Genomic DNA, 23537 nt, shown 5'->3' with positions numbered 1-23537 from the left:
CTTCTTCAAACTAATGTGCAAACCTCTAGCACCGTTGCTCTTTAAAAATGGAATTTATTTTCCGATCAAGCCAAAGCATCTCTATGAGAGTTATTTAGCTGCGACTGAAAACATCTTTCTGCAAATTTCTGGAAAAAAAAACCCTCAAGGGCCACGAATCCACTTAAAGTTGAGTGTTAGAATGTTTTGAAAGATTGTCGTATTATTCAATAGCTCGCATAGGAAAAAAAAAAAACCTGCGATATACTTTGTTAAAAACCACAGGGCCTTACCAAACCAGGGGAAACGACATTCCATTTTGTAAACCGATCCTCAAAATTAAATCGCCATACGCGTTAGAGGCTAAAAGCTGCAAAATACTACAGGAATGGCCCTGCTTAAAGGTTGCAGAATTGTGTTCTTCTAAACCAGGGGCAGGCAACCTTGGCTCTTTTATGACTCGTGGACTTCAACTCCCAGAATTCCTGAGCCAGCCATGCTGAGGGGAAAGGGAGAGGTTTCCAAGCTGAGGAGCCATGCTGGCTCAGGAATTCTGGGAATTGAAGTCCACGTGTCATAAAAGAACCAAGGTTGCCTACCCCGGTATAGTCTATGGAATAATAATAATAAATAATAATAATAAATAATAATAATAATAATAATAATAATAATAATAATAATAATAATAATAATAATAATAATAATATAGATGATGATGAATAAATGTGGCACCCAGAACTCCACAGGAGGGAACTGCAGCTCTCCAGCAGAATAATACTAATACTAATAGTAATAAGCCAGCCACGCTGAGGGGAAAGGGAGAGGTTTCCATGCTGAGCCATGCCGACTCAGGAATTCTGGGAGTTGAAATCCACGAGTCATAGAGATGCCAAGGATGGCCTAGGCCAGAGGTAGGCAACCTTGGCTCTTTTATGACTCGTGGACTTCAACTCCCAGAATTCCTGAGCCAGCCACGCTGAGGGGAAAGGGAGAGGTTTCTATGCTGAGCCATGCTGGCTCAGGAATTCTGGGAGTTGAAATCCACGAGTCATGAAGGGGCCATAGTTCCCCCATGCTGGCTCAGGAACTGGAAACCTCTCCCTTTCCCCTCAGCATGGCTGGCTCAGGAATTCTGGAAGTTGAAATCCACGAGTCATAGAGATGCCAAGGATGGCCTAGGCCAGAGGTAGGCAACCTTGGCTCTTTTATGACTCGTGGACTTCAACTCCCAGAATTCCTGAGCCAGCCACGCTGAGGGGAAATGGAGAGGTTTCCAACCTGAGCCATTGCTGGCTGAGGAATTCTGGGAGTTGAAGTCCACGTGTCATAAAAGAGCCAAAGGTTGCCTGCCCCTGTTCTAAACCGAGATGTTCCGTCATCATTCGGGATAAGCTATCAATTTTTGTCCAATCAATAGATAATTTCTCTTCTAGGACCCCTGAATTGACTGGACAGTCTTAAAGAAGGCTAAATCTTCAAGAAGAGGTAACTTCTCAGGGTTTCAGTCTTAATTAACCAATTGTTACGTGGATAAAGGGTTCCAGTCACCCCAGCGTTCCCAAGAACCCTTTTACGGAAGGAACAGAAATTCTATGAATGACCAAGAATGCCTTCAAGACCCAAACTAAAGATTGTGTGTGTGTGTGTGTGAGGGAAAATAAGGGAAATAATAGCATCATCCTCAAGGTGAACTGTGACTCTAGATAACTGCTCTTTTTAAATGTTTCTCCGATCATGGAATGGAAAAGCTAGTTAACGGTGAAAGATATGACTAAGGAAGAGTAGAACAGAGGAAAAATAACACACGAGGGCCTTCGTTCTTTGCAACACAACCAAGACTAATAAAGGAGAATATTTGCAGCTTAGGGTTGAAAGGAGAGGTTGTTGGCGCTCTCTGAGCTCGGTTGGTAGACTAGCACTGATAATGTTAGCTAGTTGGGTAATGAAACATCTTCAAGCAAGCTCACAAAGCACCAAGGACCCTCCAATAAAGACTATTCCAGATCTTGTTGTGCAATCTCAATTCTAGAGCATGGTCAATCTGGACTCACTCTTTCGTTTATCCGCGCTCTTGTGAATCACGGTTGAGTTTTGGAATCCACAGGCATTAATCTCAAGGCAGTTACTCACCTGTGATGATCAGACACTCGTTGTGATCCAGGACCTCCGTGACGAGACGAGAGACAATCAACTCCGGATTGATTAAGAAGCGGATTTCTTCTTGCACCAATCCTGCGCCAGTGACGCCCCCTCCGACAAAGCGGTTGGCAAAGTCAACCTGACAAGATACGTTGAGCGTTAAATTCTGAATCTTTGGCTTTGTTAGTCCCATTCAATAAAGCCCAAAATGAGTAGGAATGCCATCTCTCATGGTTGACCGTTATGTGGTAGATTCTGACCACGCATGTTTAAGCAACTTGACTTTATTCTGTTCATTGGACAAGGCTATCTTAACGTTCAATTTGAGTTACTTAAACTGTACTTTCAAGCTATGCAAATATGCTTAAAAATGCCAGAGGCTACGATCAAAATGGTGCAAAAGCTGGCCTCTGAAGCGTTGCTCGAAATACCAAGCATGTAAAAACCAAAATACCAAACAATTAAAAACCAATATTATCTTTTAAATATTTAGTCTAACTACAGTGTGCCCTAGCAAAGGCAATTTGCTTTTGTTTATTCAGGATCAGAAAGCCGGCAAGCTGAAACAGGACTGACAATCACAGCCCTCAGGTGGAAATGTTCTGGATGTAGTCAAAAGTAAATTTATAAAGTACAACAATGCCTCTGCACGTATTTTTCATTCCTCGTCCCAGAGCTACAGTTCTTGAATGCTTCACAACCAACAAGCAACATGGTCGAAAGCCATGCTGATGTTAATGCATATTTAAATAAATGTTAAAAAAATACATTGCTGAAAAATTCTTATATTTCAAGCGCACACACACACACACACACACACACACACACACGGAGTGGACAGTTTTCTGGGCTCAACTGGAAAATGGACCCTGCAAGTTAGTACTTTTCCAACCTTAGAGACTTAAGGTATGAAAAACAAACAGCTGGAGAAGCCCAAAACAGCAGGAAACTGCAACATGCTTTTAACGGCATCCTGCTCCAAAGATTTGGTTCGATTGACTGATTGATAGATAAATAAAATTCACTGGCCACCCATCTTCCTGGATCCCGCCAGCCGGAATACTTGGGCTGACGGGACCTGCAGCACGCCTCGTCTGTTGGCAAAGTGGCACGGGCCAATCCCAGTTGGGCGAGCCGGTCCCTCACGTAGCCTGGATCCATGCCAGGAAAGCTTTCAGAGATCTTCCCTCCTGCCTTAAAAACCGAGCCATTTCCGAACAGCGTAGCCATCAACAGCAAGGACACGTCCTGCTGATTAACTACGTTTATTTTGTACACTGTAGCAATATCCAAAGCCGCTAATCAAACTTAAAACCCATTTTTTTTTTTTTAAAAAAAAAATGCTGTTTTGAGCACAAAAGGCTGGCCGTTTTCTGAGTCGCTCTTCCTCAAGTTTACGATCATATGCCACTGAATCAATTTAGTTAAGTGGCATCTAAAAACTGGCACCAAGCTACTTTCTGGCGCCGTATTAACAATACGTTTAGGCACATTCTCCCATTTGGAAAAACTAGTGTATTTTCGCGAGGCTGCATATGAGACGTAATGTCCTCGCTCTTTTAAGCAATTAATTTCAGTTGCTTCTCTTCACTCCGGAATATGTGATGCACAATCTTCATGTGGTCTCTTGAGAAAGAAACGAGCATAACTCTTTGCGGTGCTTCTACAGAGGGAGAATTTTGAACTTTATCCAAAGTCTATTTAATTGGCGGGTTTTGTCGCTCGTGACTTACATTTACAGCCTGCCTTTTTTCTTAGGAGTCAAGATGTGTCTTGTGGAAAAGCTCCGACGTTATCCCCATAAGAATAATCCTACGGGACCGCTTTAGACCGATGTTCCTCAGCCTTGGCATCTCTGACATGTGTGGGACTTCAGTTCCCAGAACTCAGAAGTCCACATATTTATAAGTTGCCAAGGTTGAGAAACAATGGTATACATCAAGATAGAGAAAGTGGCTGGTCTGTAGTGAGTTTTTAAGGGTTAAAGGCAGATTTGAACTTCGATTTATCCAGTCCTAGTTCAGCATCTTCACCACTAACTCCTTTTGCTCTGAATAGGATGACCATGCCCAAACTGTTTAAGGAAAATAAAAAGGATACACTTATTTATTTGGGTTTGAAGTAAGGTAAAGGTAAAGGTTCCCCCACACATGCGTGCTAGTCGTTTCCGACTCTAGGGGCCAGTGCTCATCTCCGTTTCAAAGCCGAAGAGCCAGCGCTTGTCCGAGGACGTCTCCGTGGTCATGTGGCCGGCATGACTAGACGCCAAAGGCGCACGGAACGCTGTTACCTTCCCACCGTAGTGGTCCCTATTTTTCTACTTGCATTTTTACGTGCTTTCGAACTGCTAGGTTGGCAGAAGCTGGGACGAGTAGCAGGCGCTCACTCTGCTACGCGGCACTCGGGATTCGACCCGCCAAACCGCCGATCTTCTGATCGACAAGCTCAGCGTCCTAACCCACTGAGCCACCGCGTCCCTATGGGTTTGAAGTAGAAGACCACAAACAACAGGTGTAGCTCAGAGTACTTCAAAATTCTTCTCTCTCTGGCTTGCAAATATACAAATGACGCCTAAGGATTACGGACGAGACAGACTCCTCATCAAACTGTTCTGGCTGACTGCTTTTCAGGTTAATATTATTCCCCTCGTAGCAGATCAAACTTCCTGAATTTGCTGAGCTGGTCACCAGACAGGGCACAGAAATACTGCTCTCCATTTTTATTTTTATTTTAAAAGGGGAAAAATTGAAAAATGGACAGCCTGTCACTCCCCTACCCTGGACCCCCCCCCTTCCTCTAACGCTTGTCAATCCTTCACCTGACCTGAAAAAAACAACAAAAACAAAAACAAAATAAAAACCAAGCTCCATCCCGGTCTTCTGACTGTCAATCAAAAGGCTTTCTCCAAGACGGGAAGCTGAGCCAACAGATGATAATGCTAACGTTGTGATGTGACGTGTGACAGCTTTGGCGCAACCTATGCTTACCTGGAGCATCCCTTGCCCGTTGCTCTCAATCGTCCCTTCATAGGTGACATGCAACCTGGGCATTTTTTTCTGAGATCTGTAAAAAGAAGCATACCAAAGCAACACGAGGTTTTTTAGGAGGTGGGGGGAGGAAATTCTCATTTTAATATGCTCTGCATCCATTAATAAAGCAGTTGCCACCTCTCCGACTGATGAAAGTTCAAGAACAGCGGGAAACCTGTGCAGAAGATAGGTTGTCAACGCTGCTAACGATCGGATGTTTTTGCACTGACAACAGATGGAGATGTAGTCATTTTCTTCCTTTCCCTTTTAAGAGATATATGACGCTGGGGAGGGGAAGGATGTGCACGAGAGTCCAGCTAGACATAACAACACTAAACTGAGCGTGAGAATCAAGGTTACTGAGCCCAGAGCTGATAAAGAATTGGCAGGCTGGAGAACTAGAGGGGAAGCCTGCATTTCAATTGGAGAATGTGATTTATGACTGTTAATTAGAGGAGGGAATTGTGCTTTGATACTATGTGCTCAGGGGAGGGGAATTCAGATTTTGGCTTTGCCTGGGGAGGGGAAGGATGTGCACGAGAGTCCAGCTAGACATAACAACACCTAGCGTGAGAATCAAGGTTACTGAGCCCAGAGCTGATAAAGAATTGGCAGGCTGGAGAGGAAGCCCGCGCTTCAAGCTAATTGGGGAATGTGATTTATGACTGTTAATTGGGGGAGGGAATTGTGCTTTGATACTATGTGCCCCAGGGGAGGGGAATTCAGTTTTTTGGCTTCGAATACGTAAGTGCCGATATTACGCTACTCGAATAAAAGATCCTTTAAGGTAAACAATGCCTCGAGGTTCTTTTGAAGAGTTTCATCTGTCGGAACCATGACATTAGGCTGTACTTCTTGCAGATTTAATACACAGATTGGGCTGGGTCTTCCCCCCACCCCACCCCCCCCCAAAAAATTGTGCCGTGAACTTTGTTCCTAATGCAATCTGTCAGCTTGAAATGGACATAAAGGATTCTCAGGAGACTAATGTGGGTACAACGCCATGTTGCACCAGCCCACATCACAGATTTGTGAATCACACTCCGTGGGTCTTCTACTATCTTTCACGAAACACTGCTGGAATAAAGCGTGTCATTTACAGATTGTAAGGAGACAAAATTTATTACCAGCTGTACCCTCAGCTGGGGCTTTATAAAGAGCCCCCCCCTCCGACTGACCCAAACAGCAGCAATAAGAACCAAGCCCATCATCAGTTTTCAGCAGAATTCTTAAAGAAGAATGGCAAATTAAAGACTTGGCATGGTTGAAGTTTTAAGATCACGTTGGCAGTGTCTATTTCTATCAAAAGAGAGTACTCGAGGACTTTTATGCAAAAATAAAGAGTTGCTTTTCTTCTTTAAAAAAATAAAAACAATCCCCACCCTAGCATACAAGATGGTTTTGTGGCAAAACACACCTCTTGGTTTAAGCACTCATTTTATATGAACATCAGACACCTTCAGATTCTGTCTCCATGTCGTTATTTTATCATTTTTCAGAGAGATTTACTGACCCAAAGGCATCGGTTAAGTGGCATCTGCTTTCCTGCTATTTCTCGCCAATAAAAAATTTCATCTGGCACCACCTTGAACAAAATCTGGGTGCCGGTGGAATAAATAAAGAGGATTGGGGTGGATTTGTTCTGAAACATGCCACCTCAGAATGGATTTTAGTTCGCTCATCATCGGCCGTTTAGAGGTAAGTTGGCAAACCAGGAATGTGGATTTCATTGGGCCCCACTGAGAAAGGCATTCATACTAGCATGCCTAGATGTGAAGCCCTCAGTGGTTTCACAGGGCTGATATATGGATTTTCTTTCCTCTTAATCGTTTTGTCTATATTAAGGACTGGCTAGGGAATTCTGGGATTTGAAGTCCACAGGTCTTAAAGTTACCAAGGTTGGACACCCCTGATCTATATGCTTCTAGAGAGGTGGAATCAGCAGCCCATGTCCTAACATTGTTGTTGTTAGCTGCGAAGTCCTGTCCGACCCATCGCGACCCCATGGACGACGTTCCTCCAGGCCTTCCTGTCCTCTACCATCTTCTGGAGCCCATTCAAGCTCACGCCTACTGCTTCAGTGACTCCATCCAGCCACCTCGTTCTCTGTCGTCCCCTTCTTCCATTGCCCTCAATCTTTCCCAGCATTAGGCTCTTCTCCAGTGAGTCCTTCCTCCTCATTAGATGGCCAAAGTATTTGAGTTTCAACTTCAGGATCTGTCCTTCTAAAGAGCAGTCAGGATTGATCTCCTCTAGGACTGACCGGTTTGATCGCCTTGCAGTGACTCGCAGGAGTCTTCTCCAGCACCAATGTCCTAACATACCGTTACATTTATCACTTGTTATGCCCTTTTTTTTAAGGTTATTCAGGAAAATCTGTTTCCTTTTACAGTATGTTTTTTTTCTTCCTGGCTGGTAACAATCCTGAAGTAACCATTCAGGTTTCAAAATGTTGTACCCTTGCTTACCAATTAGGCAAGAAGATGTTAGCTGTAACTTGGAACAGTGGCAATTGCTATTTCCTGAAATGCACTCTCTTTTCTTTGTTTCAATTTGCACTTTGAACTGAACAATCTTATGCCCAGCTGAGTTTTCACTGTAATGAATTGAAATTAATATAAATTTGAAAAAAAGGATAAGATTTTGCTTGACTTACCTTTCCCATTCTGGAAATTCCTGCAGACACTGTCTGGTGAATGTCACAAGTCCAGTGGGTTCTTATAAGCAAACAGACCAAAACAGATAAATATTAGTAAGTTAAAAAAAAATCCTACGGGACACAAGTCAGAAAAGCCCATGCTTCTAAGATGGAAATATAAGACATTTTGGGGAAAGAGAAGGAAGTGTGGCAGTTAGAAAGAATTCGTTTCCTTTTGTGCAGCCACTATTTATTTATTAAATTTATAGGACGCCCATCACACTATCCAGTGACTCTGGGCGGCTTACGACGTCATGAACAGGAGCCTAATACCATTAGAAGATTGAAAAGGCACGAAAACATATAAGCATTAAAAGCTTAAACAGTAAAACAAAATAGACAACAAAGCCGACCAACTTGGGATGCTTACTAATAATTAAGGCTGCCATTCTACCTAACCATCTCAGAGAAACGAGAGCTGGATTTGGAAAGTTTGCTGGAGAAGCACGTACAGGAGGAGACAAGTTTATTTTCTTTGAGTTTACTTTATTCTCATGGAAATGCCTCATCTCTTGGGTTTTGCAATGATTCGGCTGACGGGTTTGCTAAATGAATACATGAAGGTTGCAGAATGCAATATCCCTGGAAAATTCTCTGCGGAAAATATTTAAAGAGTCTTATTAATCTATTAGAAGCTGCAAGGGCTTCGAGAGGCTTGTCGGAAGCCTTGTTCCATTTTTCCCCCCTCAGGAATATTTGCATTAATCTTCTGTTTCACTAGAAAAAGACTATTCTACGATGAGCTAAGGTCACCCGAATAAAGTTATCACCTTCTAAAAGCAGAACAGAACAGAATAACAAGAGTTGGAAGGGACATTGGAGATCTTCTAGTCCAGTGATGGTGAACCTTTTAGAGACCCAAGTGCCCGAAAACCGCCCCGTCCCGGTTCAAATGAAATAGATCCCGAAGCTGAATGGCTTTCTTTTACCATTAATCATGATCTGCTAGTTATTAATAGGATAGTTCAGGAGTAGGCAACCTTAGCTCTTTTATCACTTGTGGACTTCAATTCCCAGAATTCCTGAGCCAGCGTGGGAGAACTATGGCCCCTTCATGACTCGTGGACTTCAACTCCCAGAATTCCTCAGCCAGCGTGTGGGAACTATGGCCCCTTCGTGACTTGTGGACTTCAACTCCCAGAATTCCTCAGCCAGCGTGGGGGAACTATGGCCCCTTCATGACTCGTGGACTTCAACTCCCAGAATTCCTCAGCCAGCGTGTGGGAACTATGGCCCCTTCATGACTCGTGGACTTCAACTCCCAGAATTCCTCAGCCAGCGTGGCTCAGCTTGGAAACTCTCCCTTTCCCCTCAGCATGGCTGGCTCAGGAATTCTGGGAGTTGAAGTCCACGACTCATAAAAGAGCCAGGGTTGCCTACCCCCTGGCCTAGGCCATCCTTGGCATCTCTATGACTCATGGACTTCAACTCCCAGAATTCCTGAGCCGGCATGGCTCGGCTTGGAATCCTCTCCCTTTCCCCTCAGCATGGCTGGCTCAGGAATTCTGGGAGTTGAAGTCCACGACTCATAAAAGAGCCAGGGTTGCCTACCCCCTGGCCTAGGCCATCCTTGGCATCTCTATGACTCATGGACTTCAAGTCCCAGAATTCCTGAGCCGGCATGGCTCGGCTTGGAAACCTCTCCCTTTCCCCTCAGCATGGCTGGCTCAGGAATTCTGGGAGTTGAAGTCCACGACTCATAAAAGAGACAAGTTTGCCTATCCCCGGGATAGTTATAAGGCTTATTCTCTGGCGGTGGGGTGGGGGCAGAGAAAAGACTACGAGATTGACAAGCTTACTTTTTTCAGTGACTCTTCGGAAGTAGCAGAAAAGGGTTTTTAGCTTCTCAGGCTTTCTCGGAGATCGCCCCTCAAACAACCTACAGGAAGCAAAAAAAGAGAAGACGACGATTGGAAAGTAATTCAGCAAAGCAAAGTGAAGCAGTTGCACGCCTCAAAGCCCACATAAAAGATAATCCCTCTCACGACTTTTCTAAGTTCCGGCTTCCTCCTCCGGATCACGGGCCAACGATCTACATAGCAGCTAGACTTGGATCTACGGCTTGTGGACTCGCGGCTCCCAGAATTCCCCAGCCAGCCACGAATTCTGTGAATTGAAGTCCACAGGTCTTAAAGCTGATCTGATCTACAATCTCTTCCGCTCGCTCTTTTCCAAGCAGTGTGAAGCCCAAATCCCTAATAATTTTCTCTGATGACTGAAGCTTACGAAGACTTTTGATCCAGAACGTCTGCAGGGAAGCAGGCTGTGGATTTTAGCTTAGTTTAAGTTTCATGACCAGGTTGTGAATTTTTAGTTTAGTCTTAAGTCCACGTCAAAATGCTGGATAGTTCCTTCCTTGTGCCCCAAATGTACTTTACCCAGCTTATCTGAATCCAAAGAATTCTGCCTAAAATTTCAGAGCCATGATCAGAACTCAAGACAATATTCCACTCATCTAAACAAGATTGCTGGAGCATACTTGAGAGAGACTTTTTATTAGCCTTGATCCAATTGTGGAATTGGATAATATGTGTTCCTTCCTCGTTCCATTTTAAGCAGTAAATACAAACTGAATTTTTTGGGGGTTTTATTTTATGCTTTGCTATCTTTATTATTATTAAGGTAAAGGTAAAAGTTCCCCCGCACATGCGTGCTAGTCGTTTCCGACTCTAGGGGCCGGTGCTCATCTCCGTTTCAAAGCCGAAGAGCCAGCGCTTGTCCGAGGACGTCTCCGTGGTCATGTGGCCGGCATGACTGGACGCCAAAGGCGCACGGAACGCTGTTACCTTCCCACCGTAGTGGTCCCTATTTTTCTACTTGCATTTTTACGTGCTTTCGAACTGCTAGGTTGGCAGAAGCTGGGACGAGTAACGGGCGCTCGCTCTGCTACGCGGCACTCGGGATTCGACCCGCCAAAATGCCGACCTTCTGATCGACAAGCTCAGCGTCCTAACCCACTGAGCCACCGCGTCCCTGTTATTATGTTACTATCCATTTTTTATGCGTGCAGGTGGTGCTCTTGCACTCTCTTGCTTTTTTGAGCTTTTTGCTACGTAACACCTAGCAAACGAAAGGCGTGATTTCTACATTTAACAGGTTAAAAAACAAGACAAAAGTAACTCTGCCACTTGCGTCACCATTTCTATATTTGTTTTCTTGGCTATATTTGTGCTGATTTTGGCAATAAGCATTTCAAAACCTCCCCCTGGAATGTATCAACAATAAGCTATGCTCCCTTCAGTGATTATTTATTATTATTATTATTATTATTATTATTATTATTATTATTATTATTATTATTATTATTATTATTAATAATAATAATAATAATAATAATAATAATAATAATAATAATAATAATTTACATTTTCAAGGTTAAGGGGGGGGGAAGATTTTGTTCTTCAGCCATTTCTCCGTGCATGAAAACATGTTTCCTTGTTGCATTTCAAAGGTTTTTTGGGGGGAGGGGTAGAAATACCCTCGTAAAATGAAAATCCTTGCACACCAGTAAGCATAACTCTTTTCACTCATTAAAGAGAGCTCATACTTTTATATCCAGCATGTTTTAAACTGCCCTCCAGCCATCTGCATTTAGGTGACTCGATTTGATTTCGTACAAAACAAGATCCACCGCGATGGCCGACGTATAATGCAATTTTTGCCTAGGAGGAGAAATTGTGATGGCTTGAGAACAGGAAGATGGATGCCTCTTAAAGAGTGAGTCCCTTCAGTGTAATAGAGGCCAGAGATGGCAAAAGAGATTGGGGGCACACGCTCGTTTCTCAAATCCACTCTTGAAATGTTGACTAGGAAGGGACAGTAGTGCGAGAGCATCTGTCTAATTCTGTTTGGTAGAAAGGCATGCTTAGGTTTTAAGGAAAAGAGAAGTCAGATTTCAACGTGTCTATGGAGCTTCTCAGTCATCCAGGTCAGGGGTGTTCCAAAGGTACTTCCCCCCCCCCCGCCCCAAGAACATCTTTTCCTTGAAGATGTCTTACTTCTCATCCGAGAAGCTTCTTTGGTTCTGCTTCAGTTCAGAATTGAAGAAGCTTCTCAGATGAGAAGCGAAACGCCTTCAAGGGAAAACACGAAGAAACCCCAGTTGCCTCTTGAAAAAGATAAAAGCATCTTTGGGTCAAATTTCAACAGCTGAAACTTAAAGTCTTGGTTTGGGAAGCTAGCTTTCAAAAGCGTGACACAAAAAACCGGCCATACTGCTTTCATTATAAGCCTAGGGTTGGAAGGGACTTCGGGGGTCTTCTAAGTCCCGTGACCTCCCGGTTGGACTACTGCAACGCTCTCTACATGGGGCTGCCCTTGAGGACCACCCGGAAGCTTCAGCTGGTGCAGAATGCAGCCGCGCAAGTTGTTATGGGGGTTTCCCAATACTACCATGTAACACCTCTACTCCGCGAGCTGCATTGGCTTCCGATTGCTCTCCGGGTGAGATTCAAAGTGCTGGTGATGACCTATAAGGCCCTAAATGGCATGGGTCCGGGATATTTGAGGGAACACCTGCTGCCAGCATCAAGTTCCCTTCATCCAGTGCAATCCCACAGGGAGGGTCTTCTCAGGGTACCGCCGGCAAAGGATTGCTGGCGGATAACACCCAGGGGGAGGGCCTTCTCTGTGGGTGCGCCTGCCCTTTGGAACCAGCTGCCCGTAGAGCTTAGGACTGCCCCCGACCTCCGTTCATTCTGCCGGGACCTGAAGACCTGGCTCTTCGAGCTCTCTGGCCCAGGCTGAGAATTTTTAATTTTAATTTTAACTGGGTTTTTATTTTCTCTCAGAAGACCTGGCTCTTTGAGCTTCCGGCCAGGACTGAGAATTTTAATTGTAATTTTATTTAATTGGGTTTTAATTGGACTTTAATAGGGGTTTTATTTTATTCAAGGACTAAATTTAATTATTTTAATTGTTCTTAACTTTTGTAATGTGTATTGTTATTTTAAATTCCTTGTGAACCGCCCTGAGTCCTACGGGAGAAGGGCGGTATATAAGTCCAATAAACATAAACATAAGTCCAACCCACATCCAGGGCAGGAATCCTCAGGACCCCCTGGGCCAATGGCTGTCCAGTCTCTTCTTGAAAACCTCCCGAGATGGAGTCCCCACAACTTTAGGATGGGGGCTGTTCCATTGATTAATAGTTCTCAAAGTCTGGAAATTCCTCCGAAGTTAAAATTTTGGATCGTTCACTGTGAAGCTTTCACCCATTGCTTCTCGTCTTGTCCTCAGATGCTAGAGAGGCATCTACTCGCTCTCCCGTGAGAGCCCTTCATGTATCGGAGGACTGCTATCATGTCTCTCCCCATCCTCTTCTTTAAACTAGACATGCCAACTTCCTGTGACTGCTCTTCATGGGATTTAGTCTCTACGTTCCTTACTATCTTTGATGTTCTTCTAAGCATCATTCTTCGTACTGTGGTGACCAGAGCTGGACACAAGTTTTCCAGGTGCAGTCCAAGCAGGGTAAGATAGGGAAGTATTTTCACTTGCAATTAACTTCAGTTGTAATTGTGAAGAACACATCCAAATAACTCTGGAAACTTCTAAGATGGCAGGATATCTAGAGTCAACTTGGGAACTCTTTGGAGATGCTGCAATGGCTGAAAGTGTGCAACTGAAGGTACAGGTGCCTGTGAAGTAGGAAAAAAAATGATTTTGCTGCCAAGGTACCTGTTAACCTGGATGTTGTACCAGACTCCGATGAATGAAGTAGCAGCGTTTTATCATCTGGAAGACCTGAAAAGTCCCACATGAAAAAGGTCGAGCCTATGAAAGAGATCTTTGGTAGATCTTCTGTGACCTTGTGGAATTATTGTCCTGAGACATCTCAGTGAGTGAACAGCATGGTTGCAAACTACTCAACTTCTGAGGTTGTTAAGAACCGGTCCTTAGCAGCAACACTGAGGTTACACAGGTTACACAGAGGATGCTACAGCTTGCTCTTTTGTTTATGGCTAGAACAGCAACAAACGTGGCCTGAAGTAAGAAGACAAGCACCAGTCAGTTGAAGGTAGTGGTGCATCACACGTGTTTTTGTAGATTGTTCTTAGGCTTAAACGTCCCAGATGTTTTCTACAGCGCCCAAATGTTGCTAACAGTGGAACTGTAAAAGAATTCCTGATGCTACGAGACTTTGGTCTTAGGTGGCACTTCATCTTGCTCCTTACATTTTTATTTAACAATCTCAAGATCTGGAGGAGGAACTTGAAGGCAGTTTGTTGATCAGGCGTCAGATAATCAATTTGCTAATGGAACATTCTGGCAGGCTTTTCGTAGACGTTGACCTAATTATAAAGCAATAGAAGTAAATGGGAGAGCTCGTCATTTTGATCTGGTAGTATTTGCCTCCGTTATTCGGTGTCTGCGATTCGACCAATAATGTAATTTGAGCATTATCGGGTTTTTGCTGCTAACAGGGCAACCCGTCAAGGGATACAAATGATCGACATTTTCGCTTTCCTAGCAAACCTGGAGAGATCCAGTCCAAGAACAGGATTATATCCTGATCCACTATTTAGAAGTATCTGATGACCCATTGGATGTCCACAACAGCTGCTCATGAATGGAGGTGGCGGCTTGGGATATCTTTACGGCATTTCAATGTTACACCTTTCCTTCAAGAATTTAAAAATAAAAGTACTTTTCTTTTTAACTCATTCCGGTTGCCACAGGTTGCTCCTTGTCATATACTTTTATTTGTAGCAGTTTTCATAATTGCAATAGATCTGGAGGCCCCCAACCTTTTGGACAAAGGGACGCGGTGGCTCAGTGTGTTAGGACGCTGAGCTTGTCGATCAGAAGGTCGGCAGTTTGGCGGGTCCAATCCCCAGTGCCGCGTAGCAGAGTGAGCGCCCGTTACTCGTCCCAGCTTCTGCCAACCTAGCAGTTCGAAAGCACGTAAAAATGCAAGTAGAAAAATAGGGACCACTCCGGTGGGAAGGTAACAGCATTCCGTGCGCATTTGGTGTCTAGTCATGCCGGCCACATGACCACGGAGACGTCCTCGGACAAGCGCTGGCTCTTCGGCTTTGAAACGGAGATGAGCACCGGCCCCTAGAGTCGGAAACGAATAGCACACATGTGCGGGGGAACCTTTACTTTTAACCTTTTGGGCACCAGGGACCGGTTCCTTGGAGAGAGGTTTTTCCGCAGACCGGGGTGTGTGTGGTTTTGTGTGCTGCCTGCATCCCGCAGATGGGGCTTTGCTTGTTTGTTTGGACCGGTTTCTGGAATGCTGCAGCCCGGTACCGGTCCATGGACCTGGGGTTGGGAACCCCCGCAATAGATTATTCAGTCCCTTTTAGAGAAAAATGGACCATACAGTAGTAATTAAGGAAAACAGAACTCTTCCCTTCAAAAGGTTAACAGAGGATTGAAAAGCTCATATTAAGTGTAAACGTTTTGTTTTCCAGTTTGCCTTTTTTTCATGTATTAAATTTATTTAAAAGCTGCCCGCATTGGTAATGTCAAAAATCTATTTTGTCTTGCCGCTACACCATTGTACTCCTTTTCCATTTTCTCAAAAGGTATTAGCATCTTTCGTATCTTGTTGAGAATTGGACACTTTAGTCGGCTGAGCGTATAAAGAATGTTTGCATATTTTGCTTTTTCCCCCCTCCAAGTTCTAGAAAAAGAGAATTTTCCTCAAGTTAGATTTAAGTTTTCTGATGAGAAAGTCACCACGTGCCTCCAAACCACGTCAGACACAAAGCACTGTGGAAAACAAATTCTTGGTTATGGCTGTGAGTCTTTTAATTAAGCAAATTTACATAGAAAATAGCTTAGAGGGTTTAGGATTCCCCTGGCTTGTGAGTAAAAGAACACATTTCAACCATTTAACCTCACAGGCAATATCTTTCCATATTTATTGCAGCCAACCAAATATCAAGTGTAACATCAACTCTACCCAAATTAAAAAAAAACCCAACTACCGGTACTTGATCTAAAGGTGAATTATTATTATTTTTTTTGCACTTGTGACAAAATCACACGTTCTTTATCCTCTACAGCATCATCTATCCAACAAATATTACTTTCCCTAGATCTTCCCCCCCCCCCCGGTAGAAAGTGGAAAACATTCAAACTTTTGGAAATAGAAGAAAAAAAGAAATTGAGGGGAGAGAAGGAGGAAGCAAGGAAGGAAAGAAGGAGGGAAAGAAGAAAGGAAGGAAAGGAGGGAGAGAGGGAAAGAAGAAAGGAAGGAAAGGAGGGAAAAGAGAAAGGAAGGAAAGAAGGAGGGAGGGAAAGAAGAAAGGAAGGAAAGGAGAGGGGAGAGAGGGAGGAAGCAAGGAAGGGAAGATGGAGGGAAAGAAGAAAGGAAGGAAAGAAGGAGGGAAAGAAGAAAGGAACGAAAGGAGGGAAAGGAAGGAAGGAAGGAAAGAAGGAGGGAGGGAGGAGGGAAAAGAGAATGGAAGAAGGAGGGAAAGAAGAAAGGAAGGAAAGAGGGAGAAAGGAATAAAGGGAGGGAGGGAGGGAGGGAGGGAGGAAGGAGGGAAAGAAGGGAGGGAAAAAGAGAGGGAGGTTTTCCATTTAAAAATGAGCAGTTAAGTCAAGGTCTTTACCTACATTGCTGTATTTCACCCCAAAATGTTCTATTAATTTCTAACAGGACGACTTTGATCCCACATTCCGGAGTGCCCGGTGCTTCCCCCCAAGGCCAAACCTCCCGGGATGGGCCTCAGTCAGCGCTGCCTTTCTTTCTAGGCCTGTTGGTTGTTAAGTCTCTTAATTTAGAGGTTAGCGGACCTTGGCAGGAGAAGACCTTGGCAGGAGAAGCACAAAAGAGGGCGAAATTGAAAAGGTTGAAAGCCGTATTGATTTCAGTTGAGCGATCGAACGGAGCCTCTCGACTAAATCCTGCTTATATTTTATTTATTTATTTTATTTTAATTCCATTTATATCCCGCCCTTCTCCGAAGACTCAGGGCGGCTTACAAGCTTAGCAGTAGCCTTCATTCTATGTATATGCCTGCTTGTTAGGGCTTTCACACACACACACACACACCCCAAGCGGCATTTTTACAAAGTCAGCTTAATTGCTCCCCAACAATCTGGGTCCTCATTTTACCTACCTCGGAAGGATGGAAGGCTGAGTCAACCTTGAGCCTGGTGGGATGCGAACCTGCACTAATTGCAGGCAGCTGGTGTTACTTAAGGAGGCATTAGCCCACTGCGCCACCAAGGCTCCCTTATAGGCATTCCAACGCAATTAAGCTGCGAATCGAACAAAGTCCACACTGGGCCATCTTAAATTAGTCTTAGGTTTGGTCTGAAAAATGAATATTGGGTATATTTCAATTCCCCCCCCCCAGAAACAGGGGTGGGGGGGTGGGATTCAGCCGGTTCGCGCCATTTCGGCAGAACCGGCAGCTAATGTTTTGTTGCCCGGGCCCAAGAATGGACTTCCGGAAGCGGCATCCACGTAGAGACCCGGTCGTTGGCCTATTTCAGGGGTAGGCAAACTCGGCTCTTTTATGACTCGTGGACTTGCAACTCCCAGAATTCCTGAGTCAGCTATGCTGACTCAGGAATTCTGGGAGTTGCAAGTCCACGAGTCATAAAAGAGCCGAGGTTGCCTACCCCTGACCTATTTGAATCCCACCACTGCCCAGAACTATTTCCCTTCCACCAATCCTTCGAAAAGCCAGATTTTTTGAAATTTTATTTTATTTTTGTGGCTCAAATATTTACGATGGCAAGAGTCAGTTTTAAAAAAAAAAGGAGGGATGGGTGGTTATGGCAGCTGCGTACAAGGCATCGTGAAGACACTCCGAAGGGGTGCCTCTGACACGTTCTCAGCTCCAAATGTACCCCCCAAAAGTATTGTTGGCCTCTGAGCTGCACAATAACTCCAAACAAGGAAAGGTTGCTGTTGTTGCACTTTTCAATTTTTCCCTGGGGAAATAATACGTACCATTCATAAACAAGCTGGGGGTTTTTTTGTTTAAAAAAAAAACCCAACTTCCAGAAAATATTCAGGTGTTGGGAATGAACTCACGTGCGGGAGGCTACCAGGGCCAGTTTTCGTACATATAATATGGGCCTCTTATTCCCTAAGTGGATTAGCTCCAAATAGATGAAAAAAAATTGATGGTCATTAAAGTTATCCAACTGATGCTTATGGTAAAAGACAAATTGCATTACTCCGAAAATCAGATTTCCACTCCCCTGGATAAACACAATATGCAGCAGAATCATTTCCTTGCTTAAGACTATTTCATGCAGTTACATGTATCTCAACTAGCATACTTTACCCTTGTCTCGATTTCTTTTTTTTAAGTTCATAAGCTTTCTTTCTTTCTTTCAAAGAGAGAGGACAGAGCTCCCCACCGCTTTGTCTTCTAGCTTTAACCAAAAGAACGTGCTACAATCTAAGATTCATCCCTGCGTAATATTTTTTTTTATTTAGAACTGTCCCTCTTGGGAAAGAAAGAAGAGCTGCTCAAATATGGACATCAATGTTCTGTACGGTAATGAGAAGCCAGTGGCTCTGAGATTACATGGAGCAAGGAATCTTCTTAGAAAGATAAAAGATTTCATTCTTTATGTGAGCAGTGAGTGATGGGAAGGAAGGAAGGAAGGAAGGAAGGAAGGAAGGAAGGAAGGAAGGAAGGAAGGGAGGGAGGGAGGGAGGGAGGAAGGGAGGGAGGGAGGAAGGAAGAGAGGGAGGAGAAGGAAGGAAGGAAGGAAGGAAGGGAGAGAGGGAGGAGGAAGAAGGAAGGAAGGAAGGAAGGAAGGAAGGAAGGAAGGAAGGGGAAGAGGAAGGAAGAATGGCAGGGAGAGAGGGAGGAGAAGGAAGGAAGGAAGGGGAAGAGGAAGGAAGAAAGGCAGGGAGAGAGGGAGGAAAAGGAAGGAAGGGAGGAAGGAAGGAAGGAAGGAAGGGGAAGAGGAAGGAAGAAAGGCAGGGAGAGAGGAAGGAGAGGAAAGAAAGAAGGAAGGAAGGAAGGAAGGAAGGAAGGAAGGGGAAGAGGAAGGAAGGCAGGGAGAGAGGGAGAAGAAAGGAAGGAAGGAAGGAAGGAAGGAAGGAAGGAAGGAAGGAAGGAAGGAAGGGGAAGAGGAAGGAAGGAAGGAAGGAAGGAAGGGGAAGAGGAAGGAAGAAAGGCAGGGAGAGAGGGAGGAGAAGAAAGGAAGGAAGGAAGGAAGGAAGGAAGGAAGGAAGGAAGGAAGGAAGGAAGGAAGGAAGGAAGGAAGGAAGGAAGGGTATGGGACATCTACTGCAAGGAGAAATCAAAGAGAAATGCCAAACCAAGGCATGAAAATTAAATTACCTTTGACACTAAAAGTCTTATCATATGTCATTGGGTATACCTCCTAACAAATGTTTGGGGAGGAATCATCAAAAACTGGGGTCCCCAACATGTCCTCTCCTTGTCTTCTCCCTTGCATTTTCAAATTTCTTTTAAAGGCAACATAACTGTGGGCGAAATGAAGGACTTCCAGCGTCCTATCTCCAATAATGCTTCCGGCCCGAGATGGGCCCCAGTTATATCAGCCAGTGAACCCCTCAAAATGCGCCTTTGTGAGAACACACAACCATCTAGAAAAGAGGAGTTAAGACGGAAGAAATCTGAGTCGGGGGCCACCACGGAACCAAAAGTGTTTGGGTGCGATTAGCTGATCGGTTAGTTGGCTTTGTTGGTTCTGTACCGGCTGCACTGTGCTTGGATTCGTCTTGTGTGTTGCGTTATGTGGCACAATTCTACCTCATGTGCTTTTTGGTCTATTCTGCAGGTACGTCTTCTGAGCATCGACCATCTTAGCTTCTCGGAAATATCCGTTGTGCGTCCTAGGGGCTAATATCCCCTTGCACGCCAAGCAACACCAATTTGCGTTGGGCGTGTTTTGGGATTGTTGTTTTGAGAATGCGCAAGCCTCGTAGACGGTAGAAATTTTAGTAGCCCACTCAAGACTCTGAACGCGTCCCTTAGTTTAAGATGCTGTGGGACTCTTGATCTCAGATTAAATTACGGAAAATCGCAAATCCTTAACACATCTCTGAAACCCCTGTGTGGCTATCTAGAAGCTCCACAGTAAATAAAGTCAAAATAATCTAGGTTAAAAGAAGGGGAAATAGTGCAAACTTGGTTTCAGTATGGTCAGATACAAGCTAGATGGAAAGAAGATCAGAAAGTTGGCATTACAACAACAGATGAAAATTTGGTAAAACACATTAGAGATCAAAGTCAAGTGCATATAAGAAGGATATATATATATAATGCATTGATAGAAATAGATTCAGAAACGGAACTTGTCAAAGATTGTATGATTAAAATGGGCCCAGAATATTCAAGAGTCAATAACGATGGATGTTTTGGGGGAAAATTTGGGTCAGAAATGTAAAATTTACTCAGGCTCAAAATTTAAGAGAGAATTTTTATAAAATGTTTTATAGATGGCACTTAGATCCTAAAAAAATTAACATGTATGTATCCAAATTATCAGCCTAAATGTTGGAGGTGTGGTTGTGAGGATGCAACGTATTTTCATATATGGTGGACTTGTAAAAAACTTATAAAGTTTTTTGGATTAAAATTTGGTGGAATATGCAGAAGATATTTAAGAAAATGATAAGGTTTACTCCACAGTTACTCTTACTGGGTATTATTACTGATTGTACTGTTATAGAAACTAAGTTGATGTTGAATTTAATAACGGCAGCAAGACTTTTGGTTTCGCAATATTGGAAGAAGGAGGAACTGCCTACTAGAGAAGAGTGGACTTTAAAAGTTTCAAACTTGGCAGAAATGGCAAAGATTTCAGCATATCTGAAAGAACAATCGCAACAGAGATATATTTCGGAATGGAGAAGATGGATCGATTATATTCAGAATAAATATGGGACTAAAACATTTCATCCTAGCATATGAATGAATGTTAGAATTATAAGACGTACTATTATTTACCTCTGTCTAAGGGGAGTTAAAGTGCGATAGGATTTAAAGTGTATTCATAGTTGATGAAAGCCCTAATAAGCAGGCATATACATAGAATGAAGGCTACTGCTAAGTTTGTAAGCCGCCCTGAGTCTTCGGAGAAGGGCGGGATATAAATGGAATTAAAATAAATAAAATAAATAAATAAATATTTTAGTTTAAGCTTGTTAGAGGTAATGCACTGCTTTCAGCTCTGGGAAATCGGGGGGTGAGGGGGAGAGGGGGTGATGTGGGGGAAGGATGGAGTATACTTAAAATGTACTGTGAAACTTTTCAATAAAAATAATAATAATCTAGGTTCCACTATATAAAATTCAGCATGGTTAAGAACTTTAAAACAAAAAAACAAAAAAAAAAAGCTTCCAATCAATTGCTGTCAACGGCACATAAGGGGACAGAAGCAGGGAATCTGAGGCTTAAGAAAAATAAACACATAATATTTTTAACCTTTCGTGGCAGGTTTTGACAAAAACAGATGACAGGCTTCAAGTCATCGGACACCTAGCTTTTCGCTGACTACGTACGCATCCAGGTTGCCCTTTTATTGCCTAAAACGACTCTTACACCACAGATTTAAAATGTTTGTTTTGACAACAGCTGTGTTGGCCTCAAGTGAAACACAAAGACGCGGGGTCGGGTTTAAGCTTCCCAAGCAAGTGTACGTTAAATGTCCATGGAGATTCTCAGTCATCCAGGTTGTGGTTGTCCCAAAAGGGCTTTTTCAAGAGGCAACTGGACTTCCTCGGGGTTTTTGTGTGTGTGTGTGTGTTTTTTTTGAAGACGTTTCTCTTCTCATCCAAGAAGCTTCTTCAGTTCTGACTGAATGCTGACTCAGTCAAGGTGAAGAAGCTTCTTTTTTTTGTTGAAAATTTTTATTAAATATACATTTAAAAACAAAAGTGGACATGATTCAACTTCCCTAGCTACAACACTACTATCGGTATTATCTTGTGTTGCAGAAAGAAATAACAAAAACCTAAAATACAATCTATAACAGGACAGAGTATAATAAAAATGTACATATAAGATCTGTCGGGTTTTTTTTTTTTTTAGTAAACTGTCATTCAGTCCTCAGCGTTATATTTACGTATCTTTCAGTTATGTCCATTATATAGATGCTAATAAAAAAAATGCTTACGTTATCAACCAATCAAACAATGTTCGTCTCAGCGATCCTCCTTAACTCTAACCAATTGTACAAATTTTGCCCAATTTCACAATACTCCGTTTCGTTCTTATTTTTGATCTCTAGGGTTAACACCTGTCCATTTCAGCGCAGGATAAAATTTTATCTATTATTTCTTCTTCAGTGGGTGTTTCCTTTCTTTTCCATTTTTGGGCATATGCCAGTTTTGCTGCGGTTAAGATATATACCAATAAGTAGAGAGATGCTTTACTGAGATTATCGTTAATAATCCCTAATAAAAAAATCTGGTTTTAAATCAATTTTTTGTCGTAATATTTCTTCCAACCAATTTTTAATCCACTGCCAAAAAATTTTCGCTTCTGAACATTCCCACCACATATGATAACAAGTCCCTGGAAGCCTTCTGCATTTCCAGCACATTGGTGAAGCTTCTTGATCCAGTCAGAACTGAAGAAGCTTCTTGGGTGAGACGCGAAACGTCTTCAAAAACAAAAAAAAAGCAAGGAAGTTCAATTCCTCCTGAAACAGCACCTTTGGGACAAGCGTACATTAAATTTGTTCTTTTTTTTCCTGTTGGGGAAAAGATTAGCTATAGAAAATGGCCGACTCAGGTAATTAATTGATTTAGAAGGCCGTATCCTCAAAGATATCAAATACAAAGATATCCAAGGCAAGTCGAACAATTTCTGAGATAGAATGTAATTTCCCCCAACAATATAGACAGTAGAAAAATGAGTAAGTGTGTTGCAGCAAGCTGTGTTAACAAACACAAAGTGCAATTTAAACCCACAGTATTTCTACCCCTTCATGAAATGCCCTCGAATGCTCATATTTACCTCACGAGGGCAACATCAGGACCAAATAAATGGAGGTTCTAATGGAAAAAGACCATCTAATGTCTCCTACTTCCTGAACTTCAGTAAAATGACTTCGTGTACAATCAGATACCCTGGAGAATACAGGTAGTCCTCGACTTACGACCACAACTGAAGCCAACATTTCTGTTGCTAAGCAAGATGGCCGTCCATTTTGCCCCATTTTACTAACTTCCCCCCCTCACAGTTGTTATGTTAGTAACATGGCTGTTAAGTGAATCGGGCTTTCCTATTGTCAGAAGATTCCAAAAGCCGATCACATGAGCCCAGAACATCGCACAACAACTGGCGTGTTGCCAAGCCTCTGAATTTTGATCAGGCGGCCACGACAACGCTGGAACGGTCGTGAGTGTGAAAAACCGTCTTAACTCAACTTTTTTCCATTGTAATTTTGAACAGTCACTAAGTGAATGCTCGTAAGTCGAGGACCACTTGTAACCGGAAGAAGTCATGAGGCACCATGCGGAGAATTGCAGGCAGAGGAAACTGGAGTATTTTCAGACAGGGCTGGCATTCTACCTGTTGAAGTTAATGTCCGGATAGCTTGAATATTCCGACTTCATCTTTGCGTTGCGCCGAGGGAAAGTGCAGAAGAAGGCGTTGGCTAGCAAACTGGCCATCTGCTCCTGTGACATTGTGATGGAGTGGTTCATTTTTTGCTTTAGAAGAGGTATTGGCTAAAAAGCAAAACAAAAAGAAAAGACAGGGTCTATGGAGATTCTCCATCGT

The 23537-nt window shown here is 43.3% G+C and overlaps 1 protein-coding gene across 1 annotated transcript in view; it reads right to left on the bottom strand.

The window, feature by feature from the left end:
- PARG (poly(ADP-ribose) glycohydrolase) overlaps positions 1–23537 on the bottom strand; it is a 66821-nt gene that overhangs the window by 11878 nt on the left and 31406 nt on the right. Inside the window, exons 9-13 of the mRNA XM_083364187.1 lie at positions 23328–23485; positions 9645–9724; positions 7804–7864; positions 5106–5181; positions 2110–2257 (exon numbers count right to left, since the gene is read on the bottom strand). Coding sequence (XP_083220313.1) covers positions 2110–2257; positions 5106–5181; positions 7804–7864; positions 9645–9724; positions 23328–23485 — 523 coding nt within the window. The remainder of the gene's footprint in view (positions 1–2109; positions 2258–5105; positions 5182–7803; positions 7865–9644; positions 9725–23327; positions 23486–23537) is intronic.

This window comes from Vipera ursinii (genome assembly GCF_947247035.1).
Source record: "Vipera ursinii genome assembly, chromosome: 5".
Classification (NCBI taxonomy): domain Eukaryota; kingdom Metazoa; phylum Chordata; class Lepidosauria; order Squamata; family Viperidae; genus Vipera; species Vipera ursinii.
The sequence above is the reverse complement of the archived record's forward strand: the minus strand, read 5'-3'. Positions and strand labels throughout refer to the sequence as shown.